At 39.4% G+C, this 22,947-nt stretch overlaps 1 protein-coding gene across 1 annotated transcript in view; it reads left to right on the top strand.

The window, feature by feature from the left end:
* LOC126094804 (myrosinase 1-like) overlaps positions 1-22,947 on the top strand; it is a 133,753-nt gene that overhangs the window by 5,027 nt on the left and 105,779 nt on the right. The window contains exon 2 of the mRNA XM_049909373.1: positions 12,974-13,107. Coding sequence (XP_049765330.1) covers positions 12,974-13,107 — 134 coding nt within the window. The remainder of the gene's footprint in view (positions 1-12,973; positions 13,108-22,947) is intronic.

Here is a 22,947-nt window from a genome sequence, read left to right as displayed (position 1 = left end):
GGGGAGGCTGGCTAAGCTTATAGGTATAGTGTAGTGGGTGGTGGTGGTGGTGGTGGTGTCACTGATAGAAAAATTCCTGTATTAGTTGGTGTTAGAGCTGCTCCTTTTTTAGATTGAAGTCAGCTGTTTGGTATACCTGCTTAAAGGAAGTCACTCTAACTGAGGGCTCACCTTCCAAGGATGTAATGTTTCCAAGTAGAGAAGGAATTAGCATATTTCATCAAAATGTAAGAGGTATTAAAGTTAGTGAACTGCTTATAGATGTTGACTCTGAAATTATTGGTATATCAGAGCACCACTTAAATAATTTGACGATTCAGAGGTTTCCTTTACCAGGCTACGGATTAGCTGGTTGTTTCTCAAGGAGTTCCTTGCGAGGTGGGAGAGGCCGATGTACCTAAAAAACAGTATTCCATTTGAGTCCATAGCCGTATCACAACACTGCACTGAACAGATATTTGAATGTTGTGCAGGGGCAGTTGAATTTAGTGAAACTAAACTTATAATTGTTGTTTTTTGTAGGTCCCCTAACTCCAACTTCAGAGCATTTCTGCGCAAGCTAGAGAGGGTTCTTGATTCACTTTGTAGGCAGTGCCAGAAATTAGTTATATGTGGTGACTTCAATACTAATTTTGTATATAATGGTGTAACAAAAAGGATGTTAGTAGATCTCCTAAATTCATATGATCTGATGTAGACTCGGTTTTTTCCAACTAGGGTGCAGAGGAACGGTAGCACAGCCACAGACAATATTTTTATTCATTCTTCATTACTAGGTGGGCATACTGTTAGTAAAAGCGTGAATGGCCTTTCAGACCATGATGCACAAGTTTTAACACTGAAAGGCTTTTGTACTCAAACCAATGTCATATTTAATTACTACAAACTATGCAGGAAAGTTAATCCAACAGCAACAGAGAGGCTTTTAAACCTTGTCAAGGAACAAGAGTGGTAGGATGTTTATAGTGCCGATAACATAGATGATTAATAAAATGCTTGCCTTAACACATTTCTCATGCTCTTGGAGAGTTACTTCCCATTAGAACTTCTAAACGGAGTACTAGCAGTAATACGCAGCCCAGGTGGCTGACTAGTGGGATAAGGATATCTTGTAGAACAAAGCGGGAAAAATTTTAGAAGTATTCACAATCAAGCTACAGTAGCTCATTATAAATAGTATTTTAAGGTGCTTAAAAATGTTATTATGAAGGGAAAAGTATGTGGTATGCAAATAGAATAGCTAATTCACAGGATAAAATTAAAACTATATGGTCAACCGCAAAGTAAGTGTCTGGTCAGCAGCACGAGGTCGACGATATAAAGTCAGTTCGCAGTAAAAATATTTCTGTTACTGATAAATCAGATATATGTACAGTATTTAACAATCATTTTCTAGGCATTGCTTGTGAATTAAGTAAAAATTCAGTTTCTACAGGAAATGGTATAACTTTTTTGGCAAATGCCTTTCCGAGATTGATGTCTGAAATACTCTTCTGTGATACAGACAAGAGGGAGACTGAGTCAATAATTAAAGCACTGAAGACCAAGGACTCTCGTGGTTATGATGGAGTGTCTAGCAGAATATTAAAGTACTGTGTTCCACATGTTAGCCCGTATTTAGCCATGTTCGTAATTTTTCCTTACGGAATGGTCAGTTTCCCGAGCAATTAAAGTACTCAGTAGTAAAGCCGCTTTATAACAAGGGAGAAAGTGATAATGTAGATAATTTTAGTCCTATTTCTATGCCACCAGTGTTTGCAAAAGGCTGTGTATGTAAGCATAATTGATCATTTTATATCACACGATTTGCTATCAAAGATACAGTTCGGCTTTAGTAGTCGTTTAACAACTGAATATGCTATATTCTCTTTTCTTTGTGAGTTACTGGATGGGCTAAACAAAAGGTTTCAAACGCTTGGCATATTTTTTTATTTAACTGAGGCATTTGATTGTGTTGATCACAAAATATTGTTCCAGAAGTTGGACCATAATGGAATACGGGCAGTAGCTCACAATTGGTTCACCTCTTACTTTAGAAACAGGCAGCAAAAGGTCATGATGTGGGGGTCTGAGTGGGGTACTGTCAAGTGGAGGGTGACCCAGGGATCAGTGTTGGGGACACTCCTGTTTCTTATTTATATAAATGTTATGCTCACTAGTACTACAGATAACTGTAAAATATTTCTGTTTGCTGATGACACTAGCTTGGTAGTAAAGGATGTTGTGTGCAACATTGGCTCGGTTTCAAATAGTGCAATATATGACCTAAGTTCATGGCTTGTAGAAAGTAAACTAACGGTAAATCACAGTAAGACTCTGTTTTTACAGTTTCTAACGCAGAATCCAACAAAAACTGACGTTTTAATTTCACAGAACAGGCATATGATTAGTGAAACTATTTAGTTCAAACTTCTAGGTGTTCAGATAGATAGTAAGCTGTCGTGGAAATCCCACGTTCAGGATCTTGTTCAAACATTTAATACTGCCATTTCTACTATTTGAATGGTATCAGAAGTGAGTGATCGTTCGACGCGAAAATTAATCTACTTTGCTTATTTTCATTCGCTTATGTCGTTTGGTATTACATTTTGGGGTAACTCTTCCCATTCTAAAAGGATATTTTTGGCTCAGAAACAGACGATTCGGGTAATAAGTGGTGTAAGTTCACGAACCTCTTGTCGACCCCTGTTGACGTGTCTGAGTATTCTGACATTGGCCTCTCATTTATACAGGGTGTTACAAAAAGGTACGGCCAAACTTTCAGGAAACATTCCTCACAAACAAATAAAGAAAAGATGTTATTTGGACATGTGTCCGGAAACGCTTAATTTCCATGTTAGAGCTCATTTTAGTTTCGTACTTCCTCGATTCACCGCCAGTTGGCCCAATTGAAGGAAGGTAATGTTGACTTCGGTGCTTGTGTTGACATGCGACTCACTGCTCTTCAGTACTAGCATCAAGCACATCAGTACGTAGCATCAACAGGTTAGTGTTCATCACGAACGTGGTTTTGCAGTCAGTGCAATGTTTACAAATGCGGAGTTGGCAGATGCCCATTTGATGTATGGATTAGCACGGGGCAATAGCCGTGGCGCGGTACGTTTGTATCGAGACAGATTTCCAGAACGAAGGTGTCCCGGCAGGAAGACGTTCGAAGCAATTGATCGGCGTCTTACGGAGCACGGAACATTTCAGCCTATGACTCGCGACTGGGGAAGACCTAGAACGACGAGGACACCTGCAATGGACGAGGCAATTCTTCGTGCAGTTGACGATAACCCTAATGTCAGCGTCAGAGAAGTTGCTGCTGTACAAGGTAACGTTGACCACGTCACCGTATGGAGAGTGCTACGGGAGAACCAATTGTTTCCGTACCATGTACAGCGTGTGCAGGCACTATCAGCAGCTGATTGGCCTCCACGGTAGACTTCTGCGAATGGTTCATCCAACAATGTGTCAATCCTCATTTCAGTGCAAATGTCCTCTTTACGGATGAGGCTTCACTCCAACGTGATCAAATTGTAAATTTTCACAATCAACATGTGTGAGCTGACGAGAATCCGCACGCAATTGTGCAATCACGTCATCAACACAGATTTTCTGTGAACATTTGGGCAGGCATTTTTGGCGATGTCTTGATTGGGCCCCATGTTCTTCCACCTAAGCTCAATGGAGCACGTTATCGTGATTTCATACGGGATACTCTACCTGTGCTGCTAGAACATGTGCCTTTACAAGTACGACACAACATGTGGTTCATGCACGATGGAGCTCGTGCACATTTCAGTCGAAGTGTTCGTACGCTTCTCAACAACAGATTCGGTGACCGATGGATTGGTAGAGGCGGACCAATTCCATGGCCACCACCACCACGCTCTCCTGACCTCAACCCTCTTGACTTTCATTTATGGGGGCATTTGAAAGCTCTTGTCTACGCAACCCCGGTACCAAAGATAGAGACTCTTCGAGCTCGTATTGTGGACGGCTGTGATACAATACGCCATTCTCCAGGGTTGCATCAGCGCATCAGGGATTCCATGCGACGGAGGGTGGATGCATGTATACTCGCTAACGGAGGACATTTTGAACATTTCCTGTAACAAAGTGTTTGAAGTCACGCTGGTACGTTCTGTTGCTGTGTGTTTCCATTCCATGATTAATGTGATTTGAAGAGAAGTAATAAAATGAGCTCTAACATGTCCACATAACATATTTTCTTTCTTTGTGTGTGAGGAATGTTTCCGGAAAGTTTGGCCGTACCTTTTTGTAACTCCTTATATATATATATATATATATATATATATATATATATATATATATATATACAGGGTGGGTCACCTAACGTTACCGCTGGATATATTTCGTAAAACGCATCAAATAGTGACGAACCGATTCCACAGACCGAACGTGAGGAGAGGGGTTATTGTAATTGTTTAATACAAACCATACAAAAATGCACGGAAGTATGTTTTTAACACAAACCTACGTTTTTTTAAAATGGAACCACGTTAGTTTTGTTAGCACATCTGAACATATAAACAAATATGTAATCAGTGCCGTTTGTTGCACTGTAAAATGTTAATTATGTCCAGAGATATTGTAACCTAAAGTTGACGCTTGAGTACCAGTCCTCCGCTGACATTTCTTGTTAACAATATTAGCTTATTCCCAAGAATAAGCAGCTTTCCCTCGGTTAATACTTTGCAGAAATCAAACCTGCATTTGCATCGGACTTCCTTAACCATTGTGCAAAAAGGTGTGCAGTATACTGCTGCATCCATTTTCCAGAAGGTACCACTCGAATTCAAAAATCTCAGCAGTAATCCACGCGCTTTCAAATCGAAACTGAAGAGTTACCTCATGGGTCACTCCTTTTATTCTGTCCAAGAGTTCCTTGAAAAATTAAGCTGATTCTTACTGTATTGTTGATTGCGTTTGCTTAAACTTATGGAGTGACTTTTTTCTGGTTCATAAACATTTACTTTTATCTGTTATTACTTTAATGTTGTAATTTCATGTACTGACACTTTCCATAACCTCGAAAATTTGATCCTCAATTTGGTCCTACGGATCTTGACGTGTAAATAAATAAAAAATAAAAATATTTATAGACAATACCCAGGTTGAAACAATTATTATGTACCTAGTAGCGAATGGACTATTTGATCATGGTGCACGATTAATCGAAATAAACAATATTTCACATTATAGCTCTGAGGAGCTTCTTACAAAGCAGTGAGGCATATGAATGAGAAGTAGATGCAATATTGAAGAGTAAGTAAAAAGGGGTGGTATGGTACAAAGGTCTATATGCGTACTAGAATGCAAAAGGGAGCTAACTCACAAATTGTTACTTAATGAGTTATTGATATATAAAGGGCCTTCAAATGAAACTCGGTCACTAGTGTAAAGTAACGATAATGATTTTATTATCTCAAAAATGTAGTTATACACTGTACACATATTCAACAATAGTCGCCAAAGCTGTTGGCACATTTATCGCATTGCGAAGCTATCCGATTGATTCCACCCTTGAAGAAGCTGGTAGGCTGCTGTCGAATCCAGGCCTGGGTCCCGTCACACACTTAGTCATCCGATGGGAATTGATTTCCGCGAATGGCTTGTTTTAGAGGGCCAAACACATGAAAGTCACACGGTGAAAGATCAGGACTATACGATGGATGTTCCAGCGGTTTCCACTGAAACTGCTGCAAGGTCGTCTTCACCGCATTGGCCGTGTGTGGGCGGGCATTATCATGCACGAGGATAACACCATTGGGCAACGTGCCCCGGCGTTTCGACTTTATGGATCGTCTAAGGTTCTGTGAAGTGGTTTGATAACACTGGACATTGATGGTGGTTCCCCGTTCCAGGAACCCGACAAGCAGTTGGCCCTTGTGGTCGAAAAAGAAGCACATCATGACCTCACCAGAACTGGTGTGCACGTCCTTTGATTTCTTTGGAGGTGGTGAAGTCGCATGTTTCCACTGCTTGCTCTAGCGCTTGCTTTCCGATTCAAAATGGTGTGATGACACGATGATCCTGTCCTGGACGAGCACCGTCTTCCAGTGACTCGCGACTCTGAAGGAATCGTTTGCACCATTCCGCAACACCTGAAGGACTCAGACTGTACTCACCGTATCCAGCTTTCATCCGTCGATAAATTTCACGGCCTCCAACTCTCTCCGCCGCCAAAAATCGAATCACTACTCGTTGTTCCTGCTTATTCGCCTGCATGTTCTGTAGCGGGCTGTAACTTGTGTGACCACCTTCTCTCCGACGTGAAACCACACTGGCGCTATGCAACATAAAACGCGGTCGGGTCAGTCTCTCTACCAATAGCTGGCGCCACCATACCCGCAGTTACGTGGTGCCATCTTACGTCTAAGGCAAAGGTAGACGCACTGACCAGGTTTCATTTGAATGAACCTCATATTTAGATACTCTTATTATGCGTTTATTTTCCCATAAGATATTAACAGTTATTATCCATTTACACTCTCCCACTGTACAGAAGAAAGATTTTCGAATATTTTCAACTCCCAGTTTCGCAGTACAAGAGGGAGCTAAGCGAAATGGCACAATTAGGGAAGCTAGCGGTAGCCAACAGCGATCGCTCCTGCAGTCACATGTTTTAGTGTTGACAACAAGGCTGAAGGTGAAGATTATTCTCTGCCTAGCGCTTCTGAGAAATCTAGGAAATTTGCAAGAAATGAAGATAAATGGGAGAAAAGAAAAACAACAGTACGAAACTAGACTGCGGGAGTTGTACAACTAACAATGCTGTTCCAGCGAGGAAACAAGGTGGTGGATGCGACCGTACTGGAAGTCTGTCAAAGCTAACCCCAGTTAGTGTAATTATTATACATTTGCGGTAAATGACAAGGAAACTATAATTACTGAGTTTCATAAATTAGGAAACTATAATCTACTAAATGTTTTTTTGTGTGTTCTTGTGTCTGTTAAAGCATGAAAATTTTATCAATAGAAATAAAAGATAGTTACCTTATACATATCACGCAAAGAATGCAAATGGCGGCTTAGTAAGCGTTTGAGATAAAATATTTTGTGACATGTTTCCGATATCCAGGAATCATTTATCTACCGCCAGAGCAGCGAGAGTAAACAAACGAAAATTTGTGGTGAAATACCTAATGACATTATCCTGGTAAGAAGTCCAACGACGCAGAAATGTTAGAGGATGAAGCCTGTAAATCTGTTTCTCACGTTGTCCAAAGAGGAAAATATTGAAAACAAAAATAAGAGTTTATCAATTTAGAAAATGGAGTAAAATAGCATCCAAAGCGATTCCCTTTGTGCAGGAGTTATTATACTAGGAGGAGATAGATAAGAGGATCTATACGAACTGCGAAATCTGTGACATTAATGTCAAAAGGAATGGTTTGCTCAGTGTCGGATATAACACATAAATATTAGTGTCAGCAAGAAAATTTAATATGAATTTCAAGATGTCTCCTACTGACAGATGTAACGTGTATAATGCGTGGATATCCAAACAGCATGATATAATATCTCTAGATGTTAGCCTGCATCAAACTGGAGCCACAGATGCTTAGAATCTGAATCAGTACCACGCTGAATGCCGCAAAGAAGATTCAGACATTTCTTTAATAATTATTGATTTGCAGAAAGCTCTTCCAACACCAAAGACAACTTTTGAAGTTGTTTCTATTTGAGAAAACTTCGGGTGTACCACTATGGTATACGCCTGTGTATTAATAGCGGTTATGTGTATGTGGCCTGAAAACATGACTGCAAAAGGTGCTTCAGGAACCGTTTCCTATTTGCTTAAATATCTAAGTGTCCCGAAAAACACAACTCTCAGCGCAGAACGAGAACAACACATTGTACCCGACGTAAATTTTGATTCCATAGAGCCACGCGGTATTAGCCGAGCGGTATAAGGCGCTGTAGTCATGGAATGTGCAGCTGGTCCCGGCGGAGGTTCAAGTCCTCCCTCGGGCATGGGTGTGTGTGTTTGTCATTAGGATAATTTAGGTTAAGTAGTGTTTAAGCTTAAGGACTGACGACTTTAGCAGTTCAGTCCCATAAGATTTCACACATATTTGAACATTTGATTCCATAGAACATTGTTACCTGTTTCCTGGACATATATTTTTGTCTTCTGAGAGAGATCTTGATGTTATCAAGAAAGGTTTTAGGGAAATTAGGCCGGCAGCTGTGGCCGAGTGGTTCTAGGCGCTTCAGTTCGGAACCGCGCTTCTGCTAAGGTCGCAGGTTCGAATCCTGCCTCGGGCATGGATGTGTGTGATGTCCTTAGGTTAGTTAGGTTTAAGTCGTTCTAAGTGTAGGGGACTGATGACCTCAGATGTTAAGTCCCATAGTACTTAGAGCCATTTGAACATTTTTGAGGAAAGCTATCTCTGTCTTTACTCCAGAGGACTGGCACAAACTGGCAGGAAACGCTCAAGTGAATAACCCTTACATTTGCAGGGAATGACCAAAGATTATTTTCAGGATTTACAGGTAGCAACTGCAAATCCAGCTAAGAAACAGACGTGAACATCCGGGAAAAAGATGAGTCCCATTTTATGCAAATTAAAGATAACTGCTCTCCCTCGGTTCTTTGGGAGGAAGTTGAGGTTTTGAACAAAACTACTTGTCGACCTCGGAAACATAGCACATCAACAGATTTCAACCCCATCACAGCGATTCACGTTTATAAAATGCGGAGCGCTTATATTCTGAAGGCAGGAAGACCGCTGATGCAGAACACAAGGACCTGATGTCCCTGCTCCCTTGCATCCCTGAAAACCATCATGCAGTGTACTGTGCCCTTCAACCAGACATTCAGTGGAAAGAAAGAGGAGGAGGAGGATGAAGACGATGAAAATGAGTGTAGGTTTCTATGTTACACAGTTGCTTAGAGTCGATGTGGCTTGAATATCAGACAGTATTAGTAATCCATAAATGTAAAAAAGATATATATGTTAAAGCAAATCTGAACCTAACTGCGTTCTAAAACAAACAATAGGTGAAAAATGGACTGTACTAAAAATAACTCTTTCTTAAATATTTTTTCAGTTTTGGCGATTTGCAGCTGAAATTTTTCTGATAAATACTGCATATTTCAAGGCGATGAAGACAAACGCAAAACGTTTATTTGGGCTAGCCTTCGATTGCATTCTGGTACACATACAGAATCAAATGCTGTTGTCAAATTTAATTTATTCCGTAGCAGTTTTGTGTCAATAGGCGAAAGTAGCTTTCCTAAAATAAACTATCTAGAAAATAATTTAAAAAGGAAGTAAGCTATGGATAACCAAGGGAATTAAATGTCTGTATGTCCATCCTTTTGCTTGAAGGTTTGAGGAAATTCGGCCATTCATTTAGTAGTAAAATGGAACACCTTCATCCGTCCACATGATTGTATTTATTACATGGCTACTACCAGTACTTTTGCTTGAAGGTTTGAGGAAATTCGGCCATTCATTTAGTAGTAAAATGGAACACCTTCATCCGTCCACATGATTGTATTTATTACATGGCTACTACCAGTTTCGGTGCTTCAATGCACCATCTTCAGGCCTTAACTGTCACTGAGGGAGTTAACTCCGATTGTATACACCAGTCATCAGGTCATCACTGGCCAACATCTATGAAGTGGTTTCCGCAGACTACCTGTAAAAACTAGGTTGTGTCTAGCCATCAACTACCAAGTAGTTGGAGAGGTAGTATCATTGTTGTAGTTAGACGCGAGTACCAGTTCATAGATGTTGGCCACTGTTGACTGGTGTATACGATTGGAGTTAAACCCCACAGCGTCAGTCACGGCCTGAAGATCGTGCACTGAAGCACCGAAACTAGTAGCTATATAGTCCGCCGCTCGTGGTCTCGCGGTAGCGTTCTCGCTTCCCGAGCACGGGGTCCCGGGTTCGATTCCCGGCGGGGTCAGGGATTTTCACCTGCCTCGAGATGACTGGGTGTTTGTGTTGTCCTCATCATTTCATCATCATCCAGGAAAGTGGCGAAATTGGACTGAGCAAAGATTGGGTAATTGTACGGGCGCTGATAACCACGCAGTTGAGCGCCCCACAAACCAAACATCATCATCATCATCTAGTAGCTATATAATAAATAATATCATAAGGACGGTTGTAGGTGTTTCATTTTATTGCGTAGGGGTATTAAAATGTCTTGTATGGAAAAGAGGGAAATTTATATTAAGACCAGAATAAATCAAGAACAAACATGACTTGCATACTACAAGACATACCAAATTATGTAATAAATTGCAAAAAACCGTGGTAGTTGCAATATTAATTTCTTTATTGATGACTAGTTTCGAGCCTAAGCTTATTATCTTAGTGGATGATTTGATAATGAGCTTAGACTCTAAACTAGTCATCAATAAACAAAATTAATATCGCAATTTTAAAATTTTTTTGCAACTTGTTGTATAATTTGGTATATAGGACATTACCAAAAGGCAGAGAGGACAGACAGTCAGTGAACAAGACTGCATAACAATTAAACTAAATTACAATGTTCTGACTATTAATTCGCAGGTTTCAAACGCTTTTAGCAATCACTCTCTACAAGTAACAGTATAAATGGTTTTAAATTTTCAGTTGAAGTAGCAAGAGAATATACCAAAAATGTTATTCCAGAAAACTTTAAGCAATTATAAGTGGTTTCAAGATCCTTGAATGAAATTAACAGAATTATAAAAATTCTGAAAAACAAAGGCTCATATGGTGGTGATGGAATTTCAAACAGAATTGTGAGAAGTTTTTCAAACTCTGTATATAATGCCCTTAGTAACATATGTAATTAGTCACTAGCACAGGGACTTTTTCCAGACTGGGTAAATTATGCAATTGTTATGCCTCTTTGTAAGAAATTTGACAAGAAAAACTTAATAAATTATCGACCAGTTTCCTTACTGAAACCTTTTTCTAATATACTCGAAAAGCATAAATCTCTCAAATATATACGGACAATTTGCTTAGCACATCATAGTTTGGATTCAACAAGGGTTACATAACTAAAAATGCTATTTACACACACACATACATGAAATTTTACAAGCCTTAAATAATAAAATGTTGCCATTTGATACCTTTTGTGATGTTTCTAAGGCATTTGATTGTGTAGATCATATTACACTCTAAGGAAAACTTAAACTTTATGGAACTGATGGCTTAACGAACAAATAGTTCGTACCATACTTCACAAACAAAATGCGAATAGTTATGCTGAATAATTCAGACATTGTTTGAAAGTTAGAAAATTTTAGTGGTGGTAGAAATCACAAAGGGAGTCCCGCAGGGTTATATTTAGGATCCATTCTTGTTCCTTATATGTGTGAATGAGTTCCACTTAACATTCAGCAAACAAAATTGGTACTTTTTGCAGGTGATATAACGTTATGACACGTCTCATTACAGAGAAAACAACAAAAGAGGTATCTAATGATGTTTTACAAAGAATTATTAAGTTGTTCTCTGAAAATGGATTCTCCCTAAATTTTAAAAAGAAAATACACTATATTTAGTTCTGCACAACAGTCATACCAAAAATTGATGTAGAAGATGAGCAGTAAATAGTGTAGAATGGTCCTTTCTTTTTGGATGTACATAGTGATGAAAACTTGAACTGAAACCCTGAAGCCCTGTTTCTGGGATTCTCAGACAATTTACTTCATTTACTTTAGCTCCTCGTGTAATAGATAGTCTCGAAAACTATGGAATCAATCTTCTGACGTATTTTGCATATTTACACTGAGTAATGTCTTATCTAATAATTTTGTGGGGTAACCCATCGCTTACAAATAAGCGAGGGTTGAACAAAAGCGAACAGTAAGCGTTACATGTGGCGTTCACCTGCGTTCGTCATGTAGCAATCTCTGCAAAGAGTTATGCAATTTAACCGCAGTAACACTAAACATATATTCGCTAATGAAATTCGTCGCAAATAATCAATTAAAATTTGAAAATAATTGTGTTGTCCATACCTACAACAATATAGGAAAACATGACTAATTACTGAAGGTGTCAGTAGCCCAGAAAGGCGTTCAATATGTAGCAACAAAAATGTCTGATCCTTTGCCCAATAGCATGCCTGACGGGGAGGAAAGAAAATTTTAAATTATAACCTGAAACTATATCTCTTGGGCAACTCCTTCCTTGCCATTGGAAAAATTTCTATTTCGATATTGGCAGGCAATGAAAGAAAGTAGGAATAAAAAATAATGTGTTGATGTTAATACTAATCATATACCATTTAAACCTGTAAACTGACTAGTTCCACATAATTTACACAAAAGAATAGTTCGAATGGTCTATGGAATACGTAACTAATTGTCTGTAAGTTATGATTAAGCAAATGACTGACGTTAACAACGGCTTGCACTACGAAATTAAAGGTGATGCTTAGGTTACATGTACGAGGGGAACCTATTAAGTCAAGTTTCTAGTTTAACAAGAGAATATTGACATTAAGCGGCTATTGCGAGACCCAGGTATTTACAAGCTCCTCCAGAAAAGGAACTGAACTAGGAACTCCTTAGAATAAATCGCCAACGTGTTACTGGACATGGGAATCTTCGCAGTCCCGCTTTTAAAGCTAATTCACCTGCCAACCATTGCACTATCACGTAGCCGAGGTGGCGTGGCGTGGGGTGTATGGTATAGTTGGCATAAAGGACGATAAAAACTCTCAATGCAGCGAGAGTGTGAACGTACGTCGATGGAACCGGACTGGCGGTGGCACAAAAAACACATTCGTTCTACCTATTTGTCTGCCTGTGCCTTCAGAAAGCATATTGGTATATTTAACACAAATTACTTATTTCTGAGATTTTAATTATTTTATTCAGTTTGTTTCCAACAGTAGTAATCAATCGTCGTATTCTCCCTCACAGAGAGGGATATCTCTGAATGACAGCTGCTTGTTTGACATCTTTGATCTAGGCTTTCGCATTTTACAGGCAAGGGGGAGAATATATGGGATCGGATGTTGCACGAACATCCTGAGTATGGCACCAACGGCGACAACGGGGATGTGGCCTGCGACTCGTACCACAAGTACGCGGAAGACGTACAGGCTCTGAAGAATCTGAATGTGAGTATGGAGAAAAATCTGCAGCAGCTTGCTTCACCCCTTGTCTTGACGTCAAATACTGTCGCGCACATATACATAACACCATGATTATGTGTAGAGTTGAACACTTCAACCACATTAATTATTTTTCCAGAAATAATTCGAACCGCTATAATTTAGTATACAATATTTTGTTTTGATGGGTCGTAAACGACGCAATATAATGTCAGTATGTGTTTAGCACATAATATTGGAATTACAAACAACTTAGAACACATAACAGCAGTTTCAAAATTATAACCGTGAAGTCACAGGGCATCTGGAACTGTAGAGCATGATTCGGCCTTTAAACAGCAGGGCTCACTAATCTCTCGCGTCTGGTGAGCGGGTTATCCGCGTGTGAATATCCATCGACTTGTCGATTCACTAGCAATCGTTGATTAGCTTGTTTGACATTTCTTCCAATATGATCTTAAAGTTGACTGTTATATTTAAATTGCTCTACTATATTATGCTTGCCGTTACCTGTCAATGAAACAATTTGACATGTCGTGTATTTTGTATCACGTTTTAAATGTCAGTTGTATGAAAAGCTGTATTCACACAAAGCTCTTCTGTCTTTCGTCCTTACTGCCATCTGCTGATACCTGTGTCACTTAATGTCCGATATTTAACCAACGAATCTTCTCATCTTAAACCAGTTCGCCTTGCGCCTAAATAGATTCACGATGCTTGAAATGTAATTTCGGGAAATATTTAACCTATTTTGTGTATCCCTTAATGTAGTTGTAGCCTTCAATTCAATATTTGCCATTTTTTACATGTAGCTCATTCTACACTTCACATTCCTGGAAGATATCTCCAGCTTATTTCTAATACCCTTTTAATTTGTATAATTAATTCATATCTCGTAAACAGTCTTTTAAGACATTCTTTCACTTTATACTGAGCTGTACTTGATAACTGCCTTGGTGTTAAAAATCGGTCGTGTGTAAGAGAGAAACTGGTGATACAATTCTGTACAAACTAAAACCTTTCCTCCAGACATCAGAAGATGAAATTTAGCAGTAACTATTGAATTAGGGTTTATTTTCGAGATATGCGCTCTAAATGGGGGCGTCTTTGCATTTTACGAGAAGCTTTCTAATTGTTGATACGTTTTGTGTGCCGTTCTGGACAGCTGCTTGCCTCTTTCCTGTTCTCATGCTGATGAATAGCAAAATTACAGCTACATATCGTTAATGAAAACCAAAGTGAAAACTATACCCTGAGGTGAAATAAGTCATGGGATACCTCCTAATATCGTGCCGGACATCCTCTTTCCCGGCGTAGTGCTGCAGGGACTCAACAACTCATGGGAAGTCCCCTTCAGAAATACTGAGCTTTGCTACCTCTATAGCCGTCCATAATTGCGAAAAAGTCGTGGGTGCAGCATTTTGCGCACGAATTGACCTCTCTATCATGTCCCATATATGTTAGATTAGAATCGTGACGGGAGATCTCGGTGACTAAATCTTTCGCTCGAATTGACCCAAATTTTCTTCAAACAAATCGCGAACAATTGTGGCCCACTGTAATCCGTAAAAATACCATCGTTGTTTGTGAACATGAAGCTCTGAATGGCTGAAAAAGGCCTTTAGTTAGCCGAACATAACCATTTTCAGTCAATGATCCGTTCAGTTGGACCAGAGGACCCAGTCCATTCCAGGTGAACACAGTCCACTCCATTATGGACTCACCACTAAATTGCGCAATGCCTTGTCGACAACTTGGGTCCATGGCTTGGTAGGGGTCTGCGCCACAGCCTAATCTACTATAGGCTCTTACCAACTAAAATCTGGACTCATCTGACCAGGCCACAGTGTTCCACTCGGCTAGGGTCCAACCGGTATGGTCATAAGCCCAGGAGAGGCTCTGCATACGATTTGGCAGGCGACTAGCGCGTGTTTTGGCGTTCTCGTAAAGATAAGTCATTTTGATTATAAAACATATAGATTAGTACTGATTACGTCGTAAATAGGTGTATTAGTGTGCCTTTTAAGTGTGCCATCAAATATTTCATTTTTCTTTACGTAATATAGCAGAAAACGCGAAAAGACCGTACAGTCGTATTTTCTGTTTACGTTCTGCTGCAGCAAATCTATAGAATTTCATTTAGTTGTTCCTTGCTCTCTCCAGCAATTTAACTTGGCGTATCTCTTCATTATTTAACTAGCATTTCCGGAAAGTAGCGTAAAGTTTAAGTTGTTGTTTCAGAAACTTTGCACTTTTGTTTTTGTTTACACACAGTTGCGTATAGGCCAAATTTGTGTAACCATATTTTCGTTTTTATCTGTAATTTAACTGAATTATTCTTCATAAACTATTACGTTTATCATGAGTGAAAAGTGCCTGACTTGCCGTAGAATTGTTAGGTCGGGGCTTTAGTGTGATGGGTGCTGTAGTTTTTTCCATGTGCGTGACTGTAGTGGCGTGGGAATACGGGAAGTAAATGAGACTCATCAGTCGTTTTGTAGGATTTGTAGTAGAGATAGGAAGATACTAGAACAGGAGGGGAAAATTGCCGCCCTTGAGGCTGAGTTAGACAAGGCCAGGGGAGATCTTGACAGGTTAAGGAGGGAGAAGGGTAAAGAGAGGTGGGAAGTGGAAACAGGCAACAGGAGGAACAGGCCTAGAACCTTGTCTGACAGCTTCATGGTGAATGTGGAAAATAGATTTGACCTGTTGCTTCAGTTAGAAGCTGGTGATCCTCAAGCAGTTGCAGGTGTAGACAAGGCACAACAAACTTTCAGCAGCAAATTGAAAAGAAAGAATGTAGGGAAATCAGTAAAGAGAAAGAAAGTGTTGTTGTTAGGTAGTTCCCATGGAAGAGGTGTTGGCCAACTTTTGCAGGATGAACTAGGATCAGAATACCAGGTCACCAATTGTTTTAAACCTAGTGCTGGTCTGGAGCAGGTGAGAGAGGATTTAGGATCACTTTGCAAAGATTTCACTAAGGAAGATACCGTGGTTATGGTGGGGTGGGGTAGGTAACAGCATTGACAGAGATCCTGGGTACAGTATAGAGTGTGACCTGGCGAAGATTGCATCGGCATTGAAACATACTAGTGTTGAGTTTGTATCTGTTTTTGGGGACCATGACCGACCTCATTTGAACTCTTCTGTCGGGAGAGTTAATTTGGAGCTGGAACGGCTGCTCATGTCGGGTGCAGGGTCACACATTGGTGTGGTTCCTGTTGATTCTCTCAGTAGGTGGGATTATACTAGGCATGGCCTTCACCTCAACGGAAAGGGGAAGGGTAAACTGGCTGGGGAAATAGCAGGAAAATTAAAGGGGGAGGCACTGTCATGAGTGGTAAAATACCAGTGGTTATAGGGTTCAGAAAAGACCCTTTTTTAGGGTAGGGAGGACAGAAAAATTTTAAGAGAGGTTAGAACTGAGACAAACCTTGAGTTTGAGAAATAAATCAAAAAACATAATTCCAGCTTACTACATCAACATAAAAAGCCATTGGTTAAGAATTTTCAACAGTCAGCAGATGTTTTAACTTTACCCAATTTTAACTCAGTCAATGTGAAATGTCAGCTATCTTTATTGCATCAAAATATTCGAGGTCTGAGAAATAAAATTAATGAATTAACTATCTGCATAGATGAATTAGAGTCTTCAAACCCAGCTGACATAAGCTGGCTCTCTGAACATCATGTGACCACTGATATAGAACTTTTAAGTGTTACAGGGTTTAGGTTAGCATCTCACTTTTGTAGATCAGAAATGGAGAAAGGAGGAGTTGCCACATTCATCAGGAACTGTCATAAATTTAAGAACATAGACATTCATAAATTTTGCCTAGAACAGCATATGGAAGCATGTGCAACAGAATTAGAATTTCACAAAAAATCCTTCATAGTATTAAGTGTATATCGAGCACCTGCAGGTAACTTTAATCTGTTTTTAAACCACCTTGAAGCTGTACTGGCCCATTTAACAACCAAAAACAAAGGAATAGTGGTTGCTGGTGATTTCCATGTAGATTTCCTTAAATACTCTCCCAATAAGAACTTATTTGAGTTAGTAACAGTATCATACAACATAATTCCCACTGTAAAATTCCCTACTAGGACAGCCACTTGCTCACAAACAGCCATTGATAACATCTTTATAGAAAAGGCCAATGAACAAAATTATATTACAAAACCAATAGTCAATGGCCTCTCAGACCATGACATGCAGTGCCTTCTGTTAAATGTTAATACTGAACAGGATATAAAATCTGTTAAATCTGAGCTCAAGAGGGTAATCAGTAAGCCAAAGCTGATTATTTTAGGACATGCCTCAGAGACATTCACTGGACTGATGTTTACAGTGCTCATGGCATGAATGAAAAATATAACACTTTTGTTAATAAAGTGCTTACCTTATTCGAACACTGCTTTCCCCCAAAACTCACCAAGGTTACAGCAAAGTCTGCAAAGCAGCCATGGATTACTCGAGGAATAGGGGTATCTTGTAAAACAAAAACAAAACTGTATCTGTCAATCCGAAACATTTCCAATGTTGATGCTACAGCACATTATAAGAAATACTGCAAAATATGAAAGACTGTAATACGGATGTCAAAGAAAATATATTACAAGGAAAAGATAGTCATATCAGGTATCAAAATAAAGAGAATATGGGATATAGTGAAGGAGGAGACCAGTAGAACCAGACATGAAGAGGAACAAATAGCATTAAGAGTAAATGATACATTGGTGACAGAAGTGTATAGTGTTGCAGAACTTTTTAACAAACATTTTATAACTGCTACTGAAAAGATGGGGTTGTCAGGTTCGGTAGATGCTGCTATGGAATACCTCAGACCAGACGGTACAAGTAACTTCCATAATATGAATTTGACCCTCACTACCCCAACAGAAATAATGTCCATCATCAAATCTTTAAAATCAAAAACATCTAGTGGTTATGATGAAATATCAACAAAGTTAATTAATGAATGTGATTCTGAGCTAAGTAACATATTAAGCTATCTGTGTAACCAGTCGTTTATCAGTGGAATATTTCCTGAATGGCTGAAATATGTTGAAGTTAAGCCACTGTTTAAGAAGGGAGACAAAGAAATAGCATCAAATTTATGTCCAAATTCACTGTTGCCAGCATTCTCAAAAATTTTCGAAAAAGTAATGTACAGTCGGCTTTATAACCATCTTATCTCAAATAACATCCTGTCAAACTCACAGTCCGGATTTCTAAAACGTTCTGATATTGAGAAGGCTATCTACACTTACAGTGAAAATGTGCTTAATTCACTAGACAAAAAATTGCAGGCAACTGGTATATTTTGTGATTTGTCAAAGGCATATGACTGTGTAAATCACAATATCCTTTTAAGGAAATTAGAATATTATAGTGTAACAGGAAATGCTGCAAAATGGATCAAATCTTATATCTCTGGAAGGAAACAAGGGTGTTATTAGGAAAGAGACATGTATCAAGCTATCAGGCATCATCCAACTGGGAACTAATTACATGTGGGGTCCCACAAGGTTCCATTTTGGTGCCCTTGCTTTTTCTTGTATATATCAATGACATTTCATCAGTAACATTACCAGATGCCATGTTTGTTTTGTTTGCTGATGATACAAACATTGCAATAAATAATAAATCAAGTATAGTCTTAGAAAGATCAGCCAATAAAATATTTGTGGACATTAATCACTGGTTCCTAGCCAATTCTTTGTCACTAAACTTTGAAAAAACACACTACATTCAGTTCAGAACTTGTAAGGGGTGTCCCACGTGTGTATGTCTAACATACAATGACAAGAAGATAGGAGAAGTGGACAGTGTTGAAGTCTTGGGATTACAGCTTGATGATAAATTCAACTGGGAGGAGCACACCACGGAACTGCTGAAGCGTCTTAACAAATCTCTGTTTGCAATGCGAATTTTGTCAGACACAAGGGGTATAAAAATGAAAAAGCTGGCATACTATGCTTACTTTCATTCCATAATGTCATATGGGATTATTTTTTTGGGGTAATTCATCAAGCCAAGCTAAAGTTTTCTGGGCATAAAAACGTGCAGTAAGAGGTATATGTGGTATGAACTCAAGAACATCCTGCAGAAGCCTGTTTAGGGAACTAGGGATACTAACTACTGCTTCCCAATATATTTATTCCTTAATGAAATTTATCATAAAAAATTTTCAAACCAACAGCTCAATTCGTGGAATCAATACTAGAAATAAGAATAATCTTCACAAGGATTTAAAGTCACTTAGTCTTGTACAAAAAGGTGTGCTTTATTCAGGAACACACATTTTCAATAACTTGCCAGCAGCCATAAAAAGCTTAACAACCAATGAAATTCAGTTTAAGAGAAGCCTAAAGGATTTATTGGTGGCCAACTCCTTCTACTCCATTGATGAATTTCTCAGTAAAACCAACTGATTTGTACATAAGTACAATATAACTTCTGCACAATTTCAGTGCAATAATTTGTTCATTGAAAATTTGTGTGTGTGTGTGTGTAAGTACAATCTAACTTCTGCACCATTTCAGTGCAGTAATGTGTTCATTGTAAATAAGTATTATAGTAGTTGTATTACATGTTTATTACCTTATAAATAAATAAAAACCTTTTTTATTTTCAATTCAGTGCATTAGTATTTGTAAAATGAGTCTTTCATATAGTGTTCATTAAAAAATGATGATCATTCCACTTGGGACCTGTGGAATGGTACATTAGCTTATTTGTTCTAGTTGTAAATATTTGTCATTTATTGTTGTTTTTCTGACATGTTCCACATCCTGGAGGACCTCCTCACCACGGATCAATTGGAATGAAAGTAAATCTAATCTAATATAGTGCTGGTAGCAAAGACATTCGTGTCGGCCGTCAGGTGCCATAGCCAATTAATGCCAAATTTCGCCATGCTCTTCTAAAGGATACGTTCGTCGTAAGTCCTGCATTGATTTCTGCGGTTATTTCACGCATCACTGCTTGTCTGTTAGCACTGACAACTCTACGCAAACGTCGCTGCTGTCGGTCGTTATGTGAAGGCTGTCAGCCACTGTGTTGTTCATCGTAGCAACTGATCTGAAACTTGGTATACGTGGCACACTCCTGATACTGTGGATCTCAAAATATTCAGTTCCCTAACGATTTTCGAAATGTAATATCCCATGCGTCTAGCTCCAACTACCATTCCGCGTTCAAAGTCTTTTAATTCCAATAGTGCGCCCATTATCACGTCGGAAACCTTTTAACGTGAATCACCTGAGCACAAATGACAGCTCCGCCAATGCTCTCCCCTTTCATACCTTGTGTATGTCATACTACCGTCATTTGTATATGTGCAATCCGCTGTAGCATAACTTTTGTCATATCAGTGTGTATTGCAAATGAAGGTGGAATTAGGTTCGGTGCTTTCAATAACATTAACTAGAAAGTTAAACTTACAGATATTTCGAGAAAATGTCTGGTGAATTCGGAGGTATTGTTTCTAAGAAAAATGCAGTAGTTCTAATTGGAAAGACTAATGATAACACCAGGCAATATATCTGAGATAAAGTAAGTGCAAAGAAAATGTATAGTATGTTACACTAGTAAAACTGAATCGAATGTCATTCAAGCACAAAATAAATTTGATCTATAGACATTAAATCGGAAAACGAAATAACGGCGTACTGAAAATAAAAAATGAGGTTAAGGAACTGTGAGGAACACACTTGGTCCTGTATTTTACGTGCTCACTTGATACCCAAAGACCAACAAACGTAAAACAAATGTGGTCAGTTGGCTTAGAGACACCAAGTAGTTTGTGCACCGAACAGTGACCAAATAATGATGGCTATAGTAGTTTCATGGACTCCACAAGATTCACAAACGGTGGGAAGCCATCCAGAGCCGTGACTATTCTGTCACTGTACACAGAATTTGGACGTAGCCTTGTGCATGACGTACTTACCTCCCTCATTTGTGTTCCATGTGAGAGCGGTAGCATTATGGACTGGTGGCAAGTGTGTTCAATGGCTAAAAATTGTTTCTTCCCTCATTGTCTGCATGCAGTTATATTCAGCTGTTGGATTCACATTTTACTGAAGGTATAATCCGTCTTTATGATGCTATAGGCGAACAAATGCAGATACCGTCAATATCTCTCACGTGAGTATACCTATACCACTCTCCTAGGTGATGCCCTAATGGCATGCATGAACTATCCGCCGTTCAAGAGTAAGGATGCATGTAAATAAGAGGCTAGTGTTGTATAGGTAAAAGGAATTGTAAACTGCTCTCTTGTTATTCAATAACTATGTACCAAAGACATCTCAAGAGTAAAATTGTTGGGTCTACTCTTCTACGGAATTCTAACATTCATTAACAGACAGCTGAAGTTCAATTTCTAAAGACGAACACTTCTCATAGCTGCAGCTGAACCGAACATTTCAAAGCAATATACAAAATTATCGACGATCTGTGTTAGAAGAAGGGAGGCTAGCTGTGGGTCTTTGGGATCACACTAGTACCTGTGGGATCTGTCTCCTGCTATCAAGAGAAGTACGCTTTCGGCCGACAACTCCATCACCGCAAAAACACAATAAACAATACAAACAACAGCTCGCGCGGGAAAAACATCACATTGCGGCAAAGTGACTGCACTATGTCTATCATCGAAGCCAGCTCCGCAGTGGAGAGAAAGCGAACTTCCTTTGATGGTTCGCACTAAAACCGACGCCCAGCGGATCACAAGCGAACACTTGCGAAATTCACTCTAACACAAACGTTTACACTAAAGAGAATTCACGTCCGCTGTTGCGCGTTGCGTTTGCTTGAGTTCGCCTCGGTGTCAATGTTTAAGGGATCGGTCGGGTGGGGGAGGAAGTGAGGGGGGGAAAGGACTCAGTTTTTGCAGTCGTACTGTTATCCATTAATTAAAGAATATGCCAATTTGCGCAGAAAGGTACACAAGTTTCAGTGAGTGTTGTGATATGACACTCAGAAGACTGGTGGAGGCTGGGCGAACGACATTTACCAGTGTGGGTTGTAATTTTTCCTTGCGGATGGCTACAAACAGACGATCTAGCCACGTGGATGGTGGCACAAACAGGTGCGGTAGCAAAGGTTACAGATCATTTATAAATTCGTATTCTGTATCAGAAAGTCAGCATCGAGATCTGATGATGGCGAACGGCCAAAACGGCCGAAACTATTCACAAAATACTCCGTTTCTAGAATGAATATTATAGAGAACTGTTAAAAATGATAGCTGCCTTTTGCTCAGGATTTACGATTTATATTGACAGGAAATTCTTCGTTCAACAACTTTTAAATTGTCATTGTAATTATAGGAAAGGAGACGAGACTATCAGGTCACGTCAAGTTCGTTACAGATTGAGCACAGACGTGGACTGCAGAAAGAAACCGACTGTGACCATTCCAAACGAACCACTCCAAAATTCTCCCTTAACCACATTACGTACTCCACAAAAAATTGAAACTGATTGCCCATCCAGGTTTTAAACGGTAACCCTGCCGAATGCGTGTCCGGTGCCGTAGCGATGCACCACTTCTCCCGTTGAATCCGTAGGAATGACGCAGTCAGATGAGGATCCGCACCATTTATCGTGGAAGGACTATTCACGTGTGTGGACCCTGGAGCCATTCTCACATAATCCATTCGGTACATGGTTCACAATTCTTTATTTACTGCACAACAATTTATCTTCTATCACAGTCTAGGGGGTATAACGTAGTTTTCCACTTAAATTTCTTTCGGCCTTCCAAACATTAGAACCGCTACTTATAATTCAGGTATATTATCCGACCAAAGTCTGCAGACACCTTTTACTGGCCAC

Source organism: Schistocerca cancellata, chromosome 8, assembly GCF_023864275.1.
Source record: "Schistocerca cancellata isolate TAMUIC-IGC-003103 chromosome 8, iqSchCanc2.1, whole genome shotgun sequence".
NCBI lineage: Eukaryota > Metazoa > Arthropoda > Insecta > Orthoptera > Acrididae > Schistocerca > Schistocerca cancellata.
The sequence above is the reverse complement of the archived record's forward strand: the minus strand, read 5'-3'. Positions and strand labels throughout refer to the sequence as shown.